The sequence below is a fragment of the Pogonomyrmex barbatus genome, unplaced genomic scaffold (assembly GCF_055798465.1).
Source record: "Pogonomyrmex barbatus isolate J1 unplaced genomic scaffold, ASM5579846v1 scaffold15, whole genome shotgun sequence".
NCBI lineage: Eukaryota > Metazoa > Arthropoda > Insecta > Hymenoptera > Formicidae > Pogonomyrmex > Pogonomyrmex barbatus.
In genome coordinates this window covers 79,670-99,079 of record NW_028297111.1, presented here as the reverse complement: position 1 = coordinate 99,079, position 19,410 = coordinate 79,670, and the positions used below count along the sequence as shown (strand labels likewise).

General features: G+C 29.8%; 1 protein-coding gene across 4 annotated transcripts in view; it reads right to left on the bottom strand.

The window, feature by feature from the left end:
* ssh (Protein phosphatase Slingshot) overlaps positions 1 to 19,410 on the bottom strand; it is a 106,070-nt gene that overhangs the window by 29,560 nt on the left and 57,100 nt on the right. For all 4 annotated transcript variants that reach the window (XM_089073416.1, XM_011640222.3, XM_011640223.3 and 1 more), the window contains one exon: positions 2,877 to 3,055. In XM_089073416.1, the coding sequence (XP_088929542.1) occupies positions 2,877 to 3,055 (179 nt within the window). The remainder of the gene's footprint in view (positions 1 to 2,876; positions 3,056 to 19,410) is intronic.

Genomic DNA, 19,410 nt, shown 5'->3' with positions numbered 1-19,410 from the left:
TTTCACAAGTTATGTCGCGACCTTCCATCCCAGGTAACCTTGGTACTCACCTGTCAAGTACCAAGTACCTTGCTCCAACACGCGTGCCTTACGGTAACGCGCTCCATTTCCCTACGCCCGAGAGAACGGTGGCGACCTTCGCATTTATCTTTATGGAGGCGGTATTATATATTATGCCGACATACGTCAGAATGAAAACGAAAAATCGACAATGTGATTTCGCAAATCTAGGAATTCGTGGGTACGGTAATTTCCTCGGACTCTCAAGTTTGAATTGAAATTTGAAATTAAGTAACTTTGGTTCTCGTCCTTCAATTTGATAACCGAACACCTTTCAATAGGGAAAATTAAAAATGGGAGATTGTCCATCCACTGTATGCCAAAAATATAAAATTAAAGGTCTACAAAACTTTTCGGGATTATCTGTCATCGAAGTTAGTTTGAAAACAAGTCAAAAGCACAATTACAAATTTTTTTTTGTAATATGAAAATTAAGTATATTTTATAAAAATATATTGTATTTGTGGAATGTATGTCAACCTTACCGGACCGTACGTTCTCACTTCTTCTTTTTAAAAGTTATTTAATTTGTACAAATATTCACACGCCAATGGATATTCGCCTTTTTTTAATTCCAGAATCCGACAAAAACGTTTTCATTTTAAAGTTTTGTGAACTAAAAAATATATAATAAATGACATCATATTTCAATGCGACAGGTTTATGTTCCCAGCAAGACACGCGTTGAGCGTGTCATCAATCTTTAATAATGCAATCGGATATATTAAAATTGGTGACAGCATTCTGATGCATATTCCGACAGTAAAGAACGAGATTGCGAGTTAAATTTCGCTTCTTTGAATAAAAACTGCGCTTCGGGGGAGGAAAAAAAAAAAGATGAGAGAAAGGAAGAGAAAGCATACGGATATCAATATTGTCTACGCGGTGTGCATTGTCTACGGTTGGTTACGGATAAACAGACCGTGTGCACAGTCTATACTTAGACTATTACTATCTACATGCTTGACACCCACTGATATTCATTCTCCTTTCATTTCGCGTACGCACGCCGCCGCAATGTTCGGCTAATTATCGATGCGAGATTCAGACAACAAGTGAGCCGTGGCAATGAGTCACTTTAAAATAGAGGGAATTAAACAAGTTGGCACACACAGCTGTTAGAAAGTGGCCGCGTGCCTGTGCCGCTCTGAAAATATTTGTTGATCAATTAGATTGTCGGTTACAAAGCAACGCAACGTCAGCACAACATCTGAATCATCGGAGATTTCAATCAAACGAAATGTATCCGAGTTGCGGAGTGCCTCGAAAATATCGCATTTCTGTCATCAATTCCTTGATCAATTTAATTCTGAAGCAAACATAGATTTTATCTCAGAATTTGAAGTATTTAAACAAATTTAAGCATTTCTTCGTCTTCCTCCACTCTTAAAAAATATCATTATATAATGTGTCTATAATAAAAGAAATAAAAAGAAAATGAACATTTATTTTATTTATTTTTTTAAGCAAAAATTTTTTAGTGACAAACAAAAAGCTAAATTTTGTTACGTATTTTTATGTAATCTGTATTGAAAAAATATCTTATCCAAAATTTCAATTTAGAAATTGAGAATTTATATTAATTAATAATTAATTTTCGCATGTGCATGAAATTCTTAGTGTTTATCATAGAGTCAATTAAAATTTCATTTTTACAAAACATTCTTACATCGTAACAAATTTATAATCTACATTTATCTATAAAAAGACAGATTGAAGATAAAGAAAACATACGATTAGAAATACATATTGGATCAAGATAAAGAAAAACGAACATTTCGCACCATATTTCTGGTTTTAAAGAGATAAAAATTTATCAATAAGTTCTTTCTTGTTGATTGATTATATACGTGTTGCAGAATAGGAAATGTGTTAAAATATGCACACTACTATCTATGATAAGACCAGCGGTTGGGCTATCTTGTTCAAGTGTGTGTGTGTGTGTGTGTGTGTGTGTGTGTGTGTGTGTGTGTGTTTGTGTGTGTGTGTAACTTCAAAGAGGAAAGAAGATATTTGATACCAGTCACCATAGAATACATTCTATTGTATTTGCAGATATGCACATTCGCACTTTATTCGTGACGTAAGCGATAACAATGTTTATATAGCGTATAGTTAATATTCGCAAAAGTTTCTAAAAAGTTTATCTTACCCTTCAATCTGAATCGATCTATTGCGTAACACTTCATCAACATGTTTTATTAAGATAGTAAAAATTAAAAACTTAACTCAACGAATTGAAAAACATTTTCCGACGATTATGTATTCCCAGCAAATTGGGAAACAAAAATTCTCTTCCTATTTCTAAAGGTATAACCAATTGCTTAACACCAGCAAACGTTCACAGTTAATGAGCAATGTTATATAACAAATTATAAATAAGAAGGAAAAAGTGGAGATCGCGTGAAACAGTAATCGCGCTGAAACGTACTAATCCGTAGTGCCGCGGGAATATTGCAGAAGCAAGATCACGAGGCTCCTCGCAGTGGAGAGCGTAGCAATAACGAGAAAACGAAGAACGAGAAGACACGAGAAAAAAAGAGAAAGAAAGAGAGAGAGAGAGAGATATGAAAAAGTGATGCTAATGTTGTAATCTCATAAAAAACATCATTAACTTTAGTGTAACTTGTAAAATAATATTGTTCTATATTATGTAGAATGTATATTAATTTTTATATTATTTGCAAAAAAATAAACATGTCTATATATTAAAATTAAAACCGAGTGTATTATTATTTCTTCTTTTGAGAGAGAGAGAGAGAGAGAGAGAGAGAGAGAGAGAGAGAGGGGGAGGGAGGGGATGGATGCAAACTCACCCGTCGCCGTCAAGAGTGATAGCGGTGTCGGCCAAAACTCGGAGCACGAGGCCGACAGTTGCCCTGGCGTGACAATCGATACCTAGAAGACAGCTTTCCTCGGCGTCCTGTCTTCCTGTGCAAGAAACGACGACGAGATATCGCGTCCTTCCTGGATGCACCGATTCCAGTTTCACGGCCTGAAAAAAGACATGAGAATATCTCTGATTATTCGAGGCCCAATTTTAAAGCATTGCTCACAGATAAGTATTTAAACTTTGCTCGCGAATGGAGATTTAAGTTTAAATTCGTCGATTAAAATGCTACGAGCTACCTCAGACATGATATCACCGAATTAAAGGTAACGTAAGCTTAACATGTTTCTTCGAGAATCTATGAATTAAGATTAAGAATATATTGCACCTATTTTTATTTACAATGAAAAAATTATGAAAAAAATCATAGATTAACCTACATCGCATTTCAAAATAATGTGCGACGATTTAGAAATTTGGATCAGAAATTATTTAAATATAAAATGAAAATGTGTTTTTAATAGAAGTTGTGTAAAAAAAATAAAAGTGTAAAGTAATAATAATAATAATAATAATAATAAAATAATGACAAAAATCTCTATTTTTTTATGTAAGTACTTTAGGTATTCGAGATAATTTATATAAAATTTCATCGCAATGCAGAGCTTAGTTGTTCTATAAATAAAAATTAAGTTTTTATTAAGAATACAAACAAAACAAATAATGGTACAAATAAAACTAAATTTTTACAGAACAACTAATCTCTGTATCGCATTGAAAATTTATATAAATAATCTTCAATACTTAAAGTATATATTATATAAAAAAATTGATATTTTTGTCATTATTTATTAACTACATTTCCATTAGAGTACTTATCTATTTATTTAAATAATATTTTATCTACGTTTTAAATTGCTGCTTTTTTGTATTTATTTTTAAATGTGATTTAGAATGTGTAAGTTTCTCACAACTTTTTCATTGTAAATCTAAAAATTATAAAAATACATGAATGTAATACATTTTTAAAATAAGAGTAATATATTATCTTTTATCTTAGTGTCTAAATCTAATGTTCTCGGATCAAAATACATTGTTTCCAAGAGTACTGATTTATATCTTTGTGATAAAACATTCATCATATCTAAACATAACATTATTTGTAAAGGAATATCTCTATATGTCCAAAAATATATTAAACAATTTCGGAATGTTAAAAACGGAATGTTAGGTATTAAACATACAAAACAGAGTTTCTTAATAAAAATAAACAAATCGACAAATATAACAAGAAATTGTTTGATATTTCGCAGTTTTAACGATTGGCTGCCCATTTGCATCGATATTACAATAATATTGTAATATGGTTTGTTTTGCAATTGCGTACAAACATTACAATGTGCGTGCAATATCAAAATTCGTTATTCGTTATTCGTATGTTATAAATATTTAATGGAAATGGAAATTTAATCAATTGTCATTTCATTATCAAAACAAGTCATTTTGAGCGGAAAATAAATAGAGAAACAAACTATAATTATTAATTCTTTATCACAAATTATTTTTACAATAAATGTTTCGAATACAATTACTAATAGATTTTAAGATAAAATTAAGTGTTTTATGATGTAAATAGTATATTATATCACAAAAAAAAAAAAGAAATAAATTTAAATGTTATTATAAATTAAAATGTATCAAAAATGCATTAATTCCTTATATTTATTATCTCCAATATTTACTAGATATATTCTTGTCTTGAAGATAAATAACAAATTAATAATTAAGAAATCTATATATAAAATAGAAAATAGGTTAAATAGAAGATTGGTCGAGTAGTAAACTCTTATATTAAAAGATGAAAGGATCTAGGGATAAGTAATGATAAAATTTCCCCATAGATAATTTAACAAAATAATCTTCTAAAAAATAATATATTGAGGATAGATACTTTATACAGTTTCCCAATTTCCTAAATATCCCCGTTATAAGGAAGGTAGCTATAAGGATAAACGTAAAAAACTGAAGTAATTTATATCTCACGATCGATCAGATAATAAAATGAAATAAAAATCAATTAAAAGAGGAATTTCAAGTGAATATTATTATTATATATTCTTTTTCAGATATCTATACGATTACTAAATGCATAACAAAATATATAATAATATTCACTTGAAGCTTCTTTTTCATTTCATTTTGTTCCATTTCTTTATATCTGACCGTTCATGAGATATAAATTACTTTAATTTATTAAACTCACCCTTGTAGCATCCTAATGGAGATATTTAGGAGATTGGGAAATTGTACAGAGTACTCATTTTCAATAAGCTACTTTTCAGGGTTGCCGTGAAAATGAAGTTTAAAATTCCCTGATTTTTTTCATGTTTTACAGACTAATGGAGAATTTTCCTAATGACTAATAATGTTAAATTTTAACATTTAGAAGCAGGGATATAAGAAAAATAGGTTATATTATTAAACGCAACACAATCTTAGAAATAACTAACAACAATATAATCCTGAATGCAAATTTCAAGTCAACTCAAGTCAAAAAATAAATGACTATTGAAAAAAAGAATGCAGTTGTGACAAAAAAGAGAAATTAAATAAAAAATGCTGAACAAAATTCTAAGTACTTTTTAAAACAAGAGTATTTAAAAGTGCCAGCAAAGTTTAAAATTTCAAACTCTTCTCTACATCTTCTGCCTTTTCCAGGCCAATTTAAATTTTCATGACGTTTCTCGGTTTCGCAGGTTTCCCAGGCGTGTGATAACTATGCTTTCAGATGACTGTTGCATTAAATTATCTTTAGAAGCAATTTTATCGTACTTATTTCGCTAGACCTTTTCGACGAGGGAATTTCCGACAGTTAAATCCGAATGTTCAATACAATAATTCCTCTGCTCGACCAAACGCAAACGTATCTCCGCTCCGAAACGGTTAAATGCAGTTTCGCCATGGACGATGCGCGTTCGATGCTCCCGAAGCGCGCCGTTTAATTACTTTCACCGTTCCGTTTGTTATCTCGCATCGCAGCGAGAGAATTCAGCCCAGCAGCTACTGTGGAGATCGGGAGAACGAAGCGGCGAAGGAAATGACACAAATTATGGGAAATCACACGCAAAATGGGCGAATGCAAAAAAGAGCAACGGCTCCGATGCTCTCCGATCTCGAGTATCTTGAAGTATCTCTCGCGATCCGTGAGGCGGACCGGAATTCGCCGATTACGGAGTGCGAGTCCACTTTACGAGTCGATCGCGACTCGATTGCGACTCGACTGTTGCTGCGAATGTAGCGATCGGAGCGAGCCCTCGAGTACAGTGGGCGTCGGCCCACTGCATTTTTGCAGCGTCTAATGTGGCAATTAACGCTTCCGCGCTCCCTAGGAAGAATTCCAACCGCGATAACAGACCGGATTTCGTCGGTGATTACATCTTAGGCTTATTTCTCTAGCGCTTGGCGGATACAATTTTTCTCGTTTGAAAGAGCCGAAGAAAAAATGATGAGGCGGGCATTAATCGCGCATTCGGGGCATTCGCGCGTGACGCAAAGCGCAAGCATTAATAAATGATGAGCGCGGAATTGCGTACTGAGCTAATCAAGTTTCATATATCAACACTACGTAACAAAAACAATTCAGTGGGAGGTCTTGGAGGATATTTGGAGCGGAAAGAAGAAAATACTTTCAGAGTCCATATCTGTTTTTTTTTTCCTCAAGTCAAGAATAAATGATTGAAGCTATATACAAAAAATTCCAAGTAATCCATGTAATTGACATACTTTCCGTATCATTTTATATATATATATATATATATATATATATTTGATTTCAATTATAATTATATTATTATAAACGAAACGATAAGAAATATATAAAAAAATGTTTCAGATAAAATTTTTATAATTTTTTTATGTACTTTATAACTATGTACCTAGATTTTTTAAAATTTAATATTTTTCGAAATATTATTTTCGTAAAATTTTTTAGCTTATTTCTCAAAGATATGATTTTGTAAAATAATTTTATTATATATAATCGAACTTAGCATAAAAATTTCTATTTTCTAATTTTTATTTTTAGAAAAAACTTCATTAATTAACTAAATTTCATTTTTTATTTTGTTAGAAGAATATTTCAATAAAATATTTCTTTTATTCAAGAATATTTTCTCAAAATTACATTGTGTCTAAAAGATAATATAAGTATAAAAAAAATGTATATAAATAAATCAATTTGTACCAATATACTTCAAATAATAAATGCTAAATATATTCAAATGTTGAATACTTTCAAAAATGTGTAAGAAGTAATAATGTCCGAAAAAAAGTAAGATAATAGATATAAAGTATAAGAATATTTTTAGTAGTATTAATATCTTATATTTCTATCCTATGATCTAAAATATTATAGTAATTTCAAAATTTATCATACATCAATCATCGTGAATATCGCATTAAATATCGCCACGGGAAAAGTGACTCGCTCTCGTTTTTCTGATGCTTGAACACCTTATTTTTTTTTTTTTTTTTTTTGTTAAATGATGAAAAGTATAATCGCATACAGATCGCATTATAGATAGCGCATCGGCATGTCCGATACGGAGCGTCGTCAAGGCGTAATTGTCAACCGCAGCGAGGATCCTAATAATCTGCTATGTGGCGGCCTATTATTTCGCTATAATCGCTAAGACTCTTCTCGACATCATGTCATTTAGTTTCATGACGCGTTCCACGACTATCTACTAATTTTAAAACACTTTCGCATTTGCTTTGGACGGAGATCCTCGCGAGATGCGCACCTTAATTGAAATTGGAGAGTTCAACATACCGAAAAGAAAAAAGAATTTTACACATACGAAATGAATTTACGATTAATATTTATTACGTGTGTTATTGTAATTCCGGGAAAACTGACCTTTCAGATGGAGTCACTTGGATATTATTACATTTTTATCGATAGAAATAGATAATCGATAGAAATATTTATGATTAATTGCATATTTTATTCAGAAAAATGTCATTAATAATATCTCGGATTATTTTGTAAATTCTCTTTTTCCAATTAAACATTTATATTATAATATAAAAATTATTAACCTTAAAATTGAACTAACTGAATGAACGTATTAATATTTAAATCAACACTTTATTTAAATGACAGTCATAAACAACACTAATGTTTATTACGTCTTTCACGGCTCTTAATAGCAAATAATTTTGTGATTCTTTAACATTTTAAAGTTTCTGGCTTCAATTGCTCATAATATACATAGCAACTGCGAGTTGAATCACATCGTTAATTGCAGCATGGCTAGTTTGATATTCGACCTCTTTGCACCATCAAGTTAATATTATATGTGATTGATGGACAGAATCCGTTACTCGCTAACGTGGTTGATTATTTTGATCGTAACAATCAACTTAAATATATATATATATATATATATACACGTACGTAGTGAAATGTCCAGGCAAACGATTTGAGAAATTATGACGCAACTTCGGGAGTGAAACTGATTAACAAAATCGCGCTTTATGCGATCATTTATAATCAGTATATTTAATACGAAAGATCATATCAATTTCTTCCTTGTCTCTATAAATTTATATACTTTTAAAACTTTTTAAACTGTATACTTTTTAAAATTTGTGTACATTTTAAAACTTTATTCCAAGAAATCGTGAACATTTGTCTCACATTTTTACACGTCACATTTTTACACGCACATCTATATTTCCACAATTGCGGAAGAAACGCAAGTTTATGGCGCTTTTATAAGGACCGTAAATTACCTCATTACCTCATTATTCATTGAGGTTAACGACGTATAATTGCGGGCTCGGGAATGCAAGTATTTATATGATATATCAAGTATTCGCGTTACGCTATCGCATATTTTAAGCTAATTTAGCGCCGATAATATCGTCTGTTTGTTGCTCTTATCATACGTCTTATGTGCGTTTTGCGTGGAATAATTGCCTCGATCAGCACATGGGAAACGTTTTCTAACTTTTATCTTTTATAATTAGTATTTATCGGAAGGCTGATTTGTACGTTGTTGACTTTCCGCCTTTCCCTTTCCGCGGAATTCCGCCGCAAGACTTTCGCCGTTGTCTCACTCTCTTGGACAAAGGTCTTTTTTACGATTTTGTGGCGTGTCTCCGTCCAAGACGTGCTCACGAACGCTCGCGCACGGATGAGCGGATCGCGTAATTATCGTGGTGTTATTAATCGCGATCGGGAAATGGTTTTACTCGATAATCGATGGCGGAACAAACATAAACATGGCGGCAATGTTTCAGTGACAAATCGTGAATCGACATCTGTCGCATTAATTGGTTATTTTCCTTATACAGAGTTATCACACTGTCGGGAAACGACGTGTACGTTGAAATTGTGGACGGGTAATTTCGTTTCTTCCAACATCACGCTGAATATCGCATCACTCTTCTCGTTTGTAAATCTCGTGTTCCGTCCAAAGTTTCAAACACTATCTGTTAATGTATTATTTAATTAGATGTCGTTTTATTCCAGCGCATTTCCGTATAATTTTCAAGAAATTTGGCAATTAAGAGGGAAAGAGAGAGTGTTAAGATAGAAGATTAACTCAGAGATGAGATCTAATTAACTCATAATTTCGAGAATCTTACTTGCCGAAGTTTCTTCTAGTCGATCTGTACCATTGAAATTAGAATTCAACATCACAATTTCAGACCAAGACAAAATTGAGATAAAAGGGAAAATGATACGTGTAATACTTTGCGTAAAGCGTAGCAGGAGATATATCAAGCATGTGTAAGCGTACACGATCTGAGATACAAAGTTGCAAGAGGCTCTAAATGCCGTTAGATCTAAGAAGATCAGGTCTGACATGTTGCAATTGCAATGGAAGAGATAAAACTGAATGTGGAATAACGATTAGATTTATATTAACTGTCAAGCAACATTCTCATTTCAATTGATCGTTTTATATTGAATTATTATACAACCGAGTAAACATAATATGCACTGAAAGAACAATTTGACTAGAACCCAAAAATTTGGCTAGATGAGAAAATAATTTATTAATTCTCAGATTTTAATAAATCTAAGAAATAATTTCTGATTTTATAAATCTGAGAAATAATTTTGTTGGAGAAATAATTTTATCAAAATTATTATATGTAGGATGTTTAAACATGTTGCAAAATCTTTTTATATTCTAGCAACCAATTTGAACGTCTTACATAGTTATTTTAATGATCCAAGAAAATTACTTTTCAAATTTATATCCAGCAAAACTATTCTTTCCATTTGTAAGTCCTTACATGAAAAAAAAAAAATTAGTCTTAAATCAAAACAGATATTTTCAAACAGATATGTAAGCAATATTATTATTTGCATATAGAATAATTTTTTTAATCTTCAAAAATAATACTTAATACGTTAATACAAATTCAATCACATATGCAAATCAAAATTAAAATTTTCTAAGATTATAATATTTTTGGTGAAATGAGAATATTATACATGTTAGTTATATGTTTATACATTTTATTACACAGAAAAAATGTATAAACATATAACTAATGTGTATAATCATAAAATAACATTTCAAATCAATGATACCGTTCATGTAATCATTAGAGTGATAATATCTCTAAGATAAAATTAATTATAAACATGATAAGTCAAACTTGATATTTTCGCGAATAATCTTCATGCTTCCTAGTTATTAAGTATACAGAAAAAAGTTATCGTTATATAAATTACAATGTATTTAAAATTACCGCGTAATCTTTTGTGCACATCACATATTTCTTGATTGCTACTTTCATAAATTAAAATAACTGTCTCACATTGGATTGACATACAGGACAATATTCGTCTTTATTAATAGTCATAAATTTATAAACTCATATTTAATTTACATATATTGTTATACATATTTATACTTAAACATGTGTATGACTTAAATTAAATTATATATATTTAAATAAGAAATTATTTGAAGATTAAAAGTAAAACTGTAGCCAAGTTAGAAAGACGCAGACGAGAGCCACTGAGCCACTTTTCCTCATAGGAAGTATCTAGTATCTCGGCACCATGTGTGTAATTTTATTTAGGTCACGCGCACCGAAATTACAGCAATCGCAGTTGCGTGCTCCATCCCGAGGGACCGGATACGGCCGTCTGATCTTTCAAAGGAGTTTCTCGCTGCAACGCCTAAACGCCTAAACGAAATAATCGCTATCGAAAGTTGGAAAGGATCCTAAAGGGGAATTGTATGGCGTACAAGAGGAAGAGTCCGATGCCTGAAGCAAACTCTTCAGCTGAAGAGACGATAGAGAGCGTCGCCAGACGCTCATTTCTCTTGCTGTACTCAGGTCCACGCCGCAGAGATTCCGCCGCAGATTTCGAAAGGGATCTGCATCTACGAACGTATTCCTGAACATTTTTCGCAAGAGTGACCTTGGAGAGGGCGGTGCTGGATTAACCCGCGGGTCAGGTTAGCCAAGGTTGTGTTCGTTTGTCATCGAGCCTCGAGCGATCTCGTGGGCGTTTCTTTTCAGGCGACATTAAATTTGCATTCATAATCACTTGTCATTTCATAGATTGTTAAAGATTTTAATTATTCGATGTTTAAGAACGAGTTCATACATCTATTTTTATAAATTCTTTGTATTTTAATTATATTATATACATTTACATTTATTACATACATATTAATTATATTATATACACACATTGAAAAAATTATAAAAAACTTACAGATTATTCGAAATCGCATTTAAAACTAAATAGTTTTTCAGCAATTTAGAATTTGGATAAAAAATTATTTAAATAAATAGAAGTGTGCTCTAATAGAAATGTAATTAAAAAGTAAGAAAAATCTTGATTTTTTTTATATAAGTATTTTAAATATTCAAAATCACTTATGTAAAATTTCAATGCAAGAAATTAGTTATGCTATATAAGTAATAATTTAATGTTATTTATACCATCACTCATTTCGTTTATATTCTCAATAAAAATTTAATTTTTTTTTTAAAAAAACAATTTTTGCATTATTACGAAATTTTACATAAATCATCTTGAATACTTAAAATATTTATATAAAAAAAAAAAGGAGATTTTTGTAATTAATTTTTAATTACATTTTTATTAAAATAAATTTTATTTAAATACAATCTTTTATATTTATCTTTTATATTTAAATAATTTTTGATTCAGGTTTTAAACCGCCGCAAAAATTTTTGTATTACTTTTAAATACAACTTTTAAATAATCCCTAATTCTTTCATTGTAAATAAAAATAAGAGTAATACATTGTTTGTGCATTCTAAAGCAATTGATTAAATTTTGTATGTCTCGTTGTTTTAATTCTATATATCCAAGTTAATTTATAAAAAATTTCAAATTTTTAAATAAATATTTTATTTAATCTCTAAGTGACGTGTTCGAATCTATTATTAATGTCAGTCGTCGTATTTGTACGTTTGGTTAAATTTAATTCAAATTCATTTCGAATAAAATTACTGTACAGTTATGTCGCATATTTTTTATACCGTTTTTGAATACAAGTTAAAATAAATGAATCTTCAGTACGTAAAGAGAACAATATTGCTAAAATATTTAAAAACTAGATACAAATTTAAAAACAATTTTGTCGGCTTATCGGAATAATTATGTAGGATGTTCAAATTGCTAAAATATCAAAAAGTTTTACAATATTATTATCATGACTAAATAATATAATAATTTATTATATATAATAATTTTAATGCCTCGACAAAATTCTGATGAAAGATCTGTATCTGGCCAAATTATTAAATATTTCACAATTGTCCTTCCTTTGTATCTAATTCAGGGCAAATCAAATGCATATCAAAAAATACCAAACTAACAAATTAGTGTAAAAAATTAATTCCCTCGGTCCTAATCGATATTCAGCGATATTCATTCTCTAAATCACAAGAGATCTCACAAGAGGCATCGCGAAAGGTTACCATCGTGAAAGTGTTTCGCGATCGTGCCCGGATCAGTCGTGCTGGCATGCTTGCGTGTAGGAGGCACGAGAGATACCAGAAGATATACCACATCTTCGGATGAAAGCGAATCGCACGCGAGAAACATGAGAAACGCGCATAGTTTTCTCATTAAATTCCTCCTCTCTACTCCAACTGCATCGATAATAATTTAATCACCAGTCGTAATAAAATATTAAATAATAGAATAAAAGAGAAGATGGAAAATTTGATCCTAGCAAAATAGAGTTGAATGATGCTGAAATAAAAGTAAAAGTACACCCCGTTATAATTAAAAATAAAATGTAAAAAACTAAATAATAATAAATTGTGTAATTTACACACTTGAAACAATGAATTAAACATTGCTGGTTTTAATATAATTGCTTTTTACTAAAAACTAGAAAGAAAAAAATTTGCATTATTATTATTATTATTATTATTATTATCATTATCATTATCATTATTTTTATTTTTATCATCCTTATATTTGCAGAATTACAATTGTAAAGCTCGCAAAGCATTTTTATAAACAAAAATTCATATTTAAATACTTAAAAAGTTAGTATTTAAAAACAAAAATCAGACATAAGATTTGTGAAAAATCCACTAATCCCTGTCACACCCTTCTTAGGATTAAATTCATCAATTCAGAATTTTCGACAATACAGACGAGATGAGTTTCCCCAGCATCCGGACGACCTTGGGGAGGCTCTCCTCGTCGGGAGCTCGACGTAGACAGTAGATGGCCAGCGCGAGGTTCCTCCATTTCTTTCTACATGAACGCGTCGTACGTGTGTTCTGGTATGCGGCTTTTATCGATCGGTGGCAGCCCTTTGAGGCATTACGAAGAGACACGCCGAATGCAGCGGTAGCGTTTTACGACGAGCGATGACTCAACGAGTCGTCGCGCACGTTGCCTCGCTACCAGGCGACCAAATACGGTCTTCTCCGTTGGTCTTCCTGGACCAAACGTCGATTAACGACATTGATTCGTTTAAGGCTGCCGTGGATAAAACCGATTCGTTATCCGTAATCACGATCGAGATCACTGTCGCGATCGTACAAACATGTTTCAGCTCACATGTTGTGCTCCGTCAGACGGTACCGCGCGAATGCAAAGCTGGTCTTATTTGGAATAAGGAATATTGATCGACGGGCATTTTCCTGGAAAATAGCCCGACTATCCTGGTGTTGAATCGCAACGACAAATTTTTCTTTTGCCTTACTTTGAATTATTTTATGATAAAATATCAAAATTTATGTTATTAAAATTTCTTAAACATAAATTAAATTATAATATCGAAAAGATCCTAAAAAATTACAAATATATCAAAAAAATCTTCTCTTCTATTTACACTATTAAAAAATTTTAAATAATAGGATAATAAATGGCAAATTGCTCTTTCGAATAGATAAAATTTTTGTGTCCAATAGTTTTTCTTATGTTGACTTTATGTTTTTATAAATTCAGAACAATCGCTTATATCGCAAACTACATTTATTATTAATGTTTAATTTATTATTATATTATTATTAATGGATTTTCAATGCAGTTAGCTCAAAATTAATGCAGCTCATATTAATAAATCGATAATCAAATCTGAAAATTAATTATACCATATAATCACACTCACAATATAAACAATTGTTCTGAATTTACAAAAGTATTCAATAAAAAAATTCAATATAAGAAAAATTATCAGTCATAAAGATCTTGTTTCGCGAACAGTGCTATTTATATTAGTTTATTATTTAGGTTTTTTTATTATTCGCATTTCAATGATGATAAAATATTCTTCTTGATATTTAAACATTTACATCTTTTACATTTATATTTTATACTAAAAATTTAAAATAAATATGAAGATTTTATAAAGTTTAAAATATAAAGAATACGTGTATTAAAAATTTTAAATAAAATTGTGAAAGATTTATCTATTTTTAATAAATAAAATCTCGATTTAAGTAATTATCGTTTGAAAAATATTCACTTTATAATTCCAGAAAATTAAAAATCCCCTTACAACCTCAATAATTTTTACAAATTCAAATTTCAGAGTTCAGAGAAACATAAATAAACTGTTTATTCGCGGCGATTATCAGAAGATTTATTTTGCTGCGTCTAAGTAAGTATGAAAGAATAAACTCATCATCAAACAGATTATTTAATCAGTTTCCGATAAAAATTCTGATGTTAAGCGAAAAAAATAATAAATCTATCTCCTTGTTTAAAATATTGTTCTGACGAAAGACAGCGATACGACATCATACTAATATAAAATAGAAAGAAAGAATTCTTACATTTTCGACAGTACGAAACCCAGACCTTTGCTGTAAACAAGCTTTTTAAAAATACAAGCAACACGATTAATTCGCGAGTTTCTTCATGTTCAACTGCGAACTGATATGAAACATTGATTTCTGTCATGCTATCCTCATTTCCGCTAACAATGCAAATATGTGCATTTAGAAATAGCTTTTACCGCAAAAGAAAAATAAATAGAAATGTGTCAAGTTGTAATATTTGTATTAATTCAACAAGAAATAATTTTACACAGAAAAAAACTTTGTTTATATTTTTATATTACGTAAATTATTGAACGATACATTTTTCATATTAAACAAGTTTTTGCCAGAAAAAGAAGTATTGAACAAAAGATACAGAAAATAAATTGTAAAAAGATGTTACAAAAAGTTGTAGACTGTCTGCTGGTTCATGTAATTCTTGCTTGCACATTTTTTTCAAAACTAAGCGTTCAATATCAAATTTGTATTAAAAAATTTAACTTTATTTCAGAAATAACGATTTAATATAGAGATATGTTTTAATAGAAATGTAATTACAAATAATAACAAAAATTTCAATCTTTTTTTATATAGATATTTAGATATTCAAGATAATTTATGTAAAGTTTCATTGCGATTTAGAGAACAACTGTTCTATAAATAAAAATTAAATTTTTATTAAGAATATAAGCGAAATGAGTAGTGATACAAATAAAATTTAATTTTTATTCACAAAACAGCTAATCTCTGCATTGCAATAAAACTTTATATAAATAATCATCTTGAATATTTGAAGTACTTGTAACTAAAAAAATTGAAATTTTTATCATTGCTTATATTCTCATTAGAACACATTTTTACTTATTTATTTATAATAAATAATTGTTCATCTAGGTTCTAAACCACCGTTTTTGTATTATTTTTAAATCGGAATAATCTGTAAGTTTTTCATAATTTTTTTATTATAAATGTAAAAATTATAAAAATATATTCTTAACTGTCTTAATCTGTCAATTCATTAGTAACACAAGGTCTTTAAAGGATTAATTAAAAAAAAAAAAAAAAAAAATCTTTTCAATATCGATTATAAAAATCGATCTTAAAAATTCAGTAGAATAAAAGAGAATTTTTAAATTCGGTAAAATCAGAAGTTTAAGCTTTCCCATGATGATCCAATTACTCGTGGCATGATCAGTTTGGATTTGCGTCATTGGTTTACCGCAAACGTCCGCTCGCGTTTCTAAATGAACGACGAACTCGAGAGAAAGAACAGAATCTTCGATTAACATAAATTCAAATAAAATCAAAATTAAAACCTGCAAATTTATTTTTCAATTTAGAAAGAAATTTCGCAAAGATAAAGGACTTTATTCTAAAATTGCAAATACAATTACTGTTACTCATTATTTACTCATTATTATTTCACCAAACATATGCCTATGCATTTATGTTTAACTGGAATAGAAATAATTATAAATAAAATATAAAAAAGTAAAGTAAGTTTTGTATTAACCATTATTACATAGAAAGGACGGTTTCACTTATAAATACTTAAAAGCTTGATCATATATATAGAGTAAAAAATAATTTTATTAACATTATTATGCGAAATTCTGAAATATAATGATAACGTTGCAAAAATATTTGACATTTTAGCAGTTTAAACGCTTTAATTATTTTAATGAACGAACAAAATTATTTTCTGCATCTGGCTATGTATTTTAAATATTTCAATAAAACTGCTTTTTCTATATAAATTTTTACTTAAAAATAAATACAATAAATTTAAATTTCAAAATTCGATAAAAAGAAGTTAATAATCAAAATTAAATTTAAATAGAAATTAGGAAATAAAAACTACTACTATTACTACTACTACTGCTACTACTACTACTACTACTACTACTACTACTACTACTACTATTACTACTACTAGAAAAGTATTACTAATAGTCAAATTAGAAAGCATAATTAATGTTTTTCACTGCTGCACTTATTTTATATATTCTTATGACTTTGTTTTGCTGCAAGTCATTCTGACGTTTGAAAAGCGAGAGTAAGATGACAACAACCAATGGCGGTTTAGTTGACGATCTCGGTGAAAGCGCTTTCCGGGAATCACGACCATTTTCATAAGTTTCCAAGGGGACCCACGGTTCGTTAATTTACCAAATTGCAGGTTGCGCGACCGCTAAACGAGTTCTCGGACAATAAGGTGAGATTAATGTCTTTTTGTAAGACTTCCTCATTATCTCTGCGCAACTCTGATCGCACTAAACAGAACTAGGACTAGTCTTAAAACGTCACAGATATCGCAAAGATTTTATTTGTCCAGCACTGAATTCTAAAACGTTTCTCACAAAAATAGCTTCTCACAATTCTATTTACAGAAAAAATTATAAGTTATAAGAGATAACTTCAAAGCTGAAAATTGGATCAAATTTTCTTTAAACAGTGGCCGAAAATAAATCAATGACAGTGGAAGTATGTACTGTCTTATATTCAGATGTTTTTGTGCGATTATTATTAGTAATGCAAGTTACTTTGATATTAACTTGATTTAAGTTGACTGCTGCCGCCTTTTATTGCGGTAGTAAATTGCGTACGTAAATAATTAATTTGTCATAACGATTCGCCTAAATTCTATCGCGACGATATCTACACCATTGAAATAATCTTCATATTAATAATGCTAACTCGTGCTATTTGGTAGTTACACACAAGATCGTTACATGCCTAAGTTCTTGTGACTAAGATCTATTATTTCATTTTTCACACCTTACATTTTATTACATACACTACGCGAATGAGGAATATAAGCAAGCTATAAATACGAAATAACGATATTAATAAAAGATATTAATAAAAAGAAAGAAAATGGCTCAATGGATAGTTTCGATCTTTGTCTTTAGTCTAAAATACAACTTTCGCGTTCGATTACAACTTGACGAAGAACTACTTTCTTGACAGCCTTCGCATTGAAATTATGACGACTTTGCAAATAACGACTTTCCGATCAAGCAAAAAAAAAATCGTGTAATAAAATTCTATCCATGTTCCAATTCAGAACAGTGTCAAAGATTTGTGAAAACAAATGTAGTTAGTTTTAATTTAGATTTTTAATCACGCATTTTACTAAAATCACTATAAAACAAAAATTACATTTTGGATTAAATAAATAGCATGAAAAAAGATATATATAATTAATATTTTTATATTTTGCTACATTTTTCACATTCAGGGCCGAACGTGTTAACAAAGAATTAAATAGTTACTATATTTTTCATAAATATTTAGTTACTTTATCCGTCTCATATATTTCGATGTAAATTGGTCTTCACAATTTCACACATCCTTCCTTCTTTTACTCTCTCTTTTTTCGATGTAACGATGTATTACACGCTTTATCTTCCTTTCAGAATCTTTTTGTTCAACTCATCGCTGCCAAACTCGCTCACGTAATCCTGATCACTTTTTACACCACGATTGAGTCATGAGAAAAAAACGCTCAACGTGCATTTTGACACGGTATTGCATTATGTAAGCATTATGATGTCGATACGAATCCCGTAGTTTTGGTCAGCAAAAAAAAAAAATTTAGCAAGTTTCTCATAGTAGTACACTATCGTTTCATTGTCGGAACGATTGATACCTCGTGACGCGATATTCACGTAATTCCATGGCACAAATTAAAAAGCTTGATTTGTTTGTTACAATAAATCAATCTTTTATATTATAATGATGAATATATTATATTGATTTCTTTTTGCGCATATATGTATGTGTGCATATATGTATGTGGTGTATCACTGGCGAAAAATAAATGAATTTTATTTTCAATAGTTTTATTATTTTCTATAAGTTAAACAAATAGTTCTGATCTTTAAAGAACAAAAATATTTTTATATAAAAATACTAGGACAAACTAAGACACCAAATTCACACAGCGATTGTTTGTTCGGTGTGAATTTTATTGATAGTTTCATCGCTCGATTTTAAAAAATGTATAGGTCTACAAATTTTAAAAAATCGTGATAAAAGATACTACTTTTTTAAACAAATTTTATCACATAAAAAAAGAATTCATAAATATATATATATATATATATATATATATGAGATGCTATTTGATTTTCAATAGTTTTATCAGTTTTATAACCATTTCGTGTAGTTCAGAACGTATCCTAACATTTTTTTGAAGAAATTCGTTCATAAATATT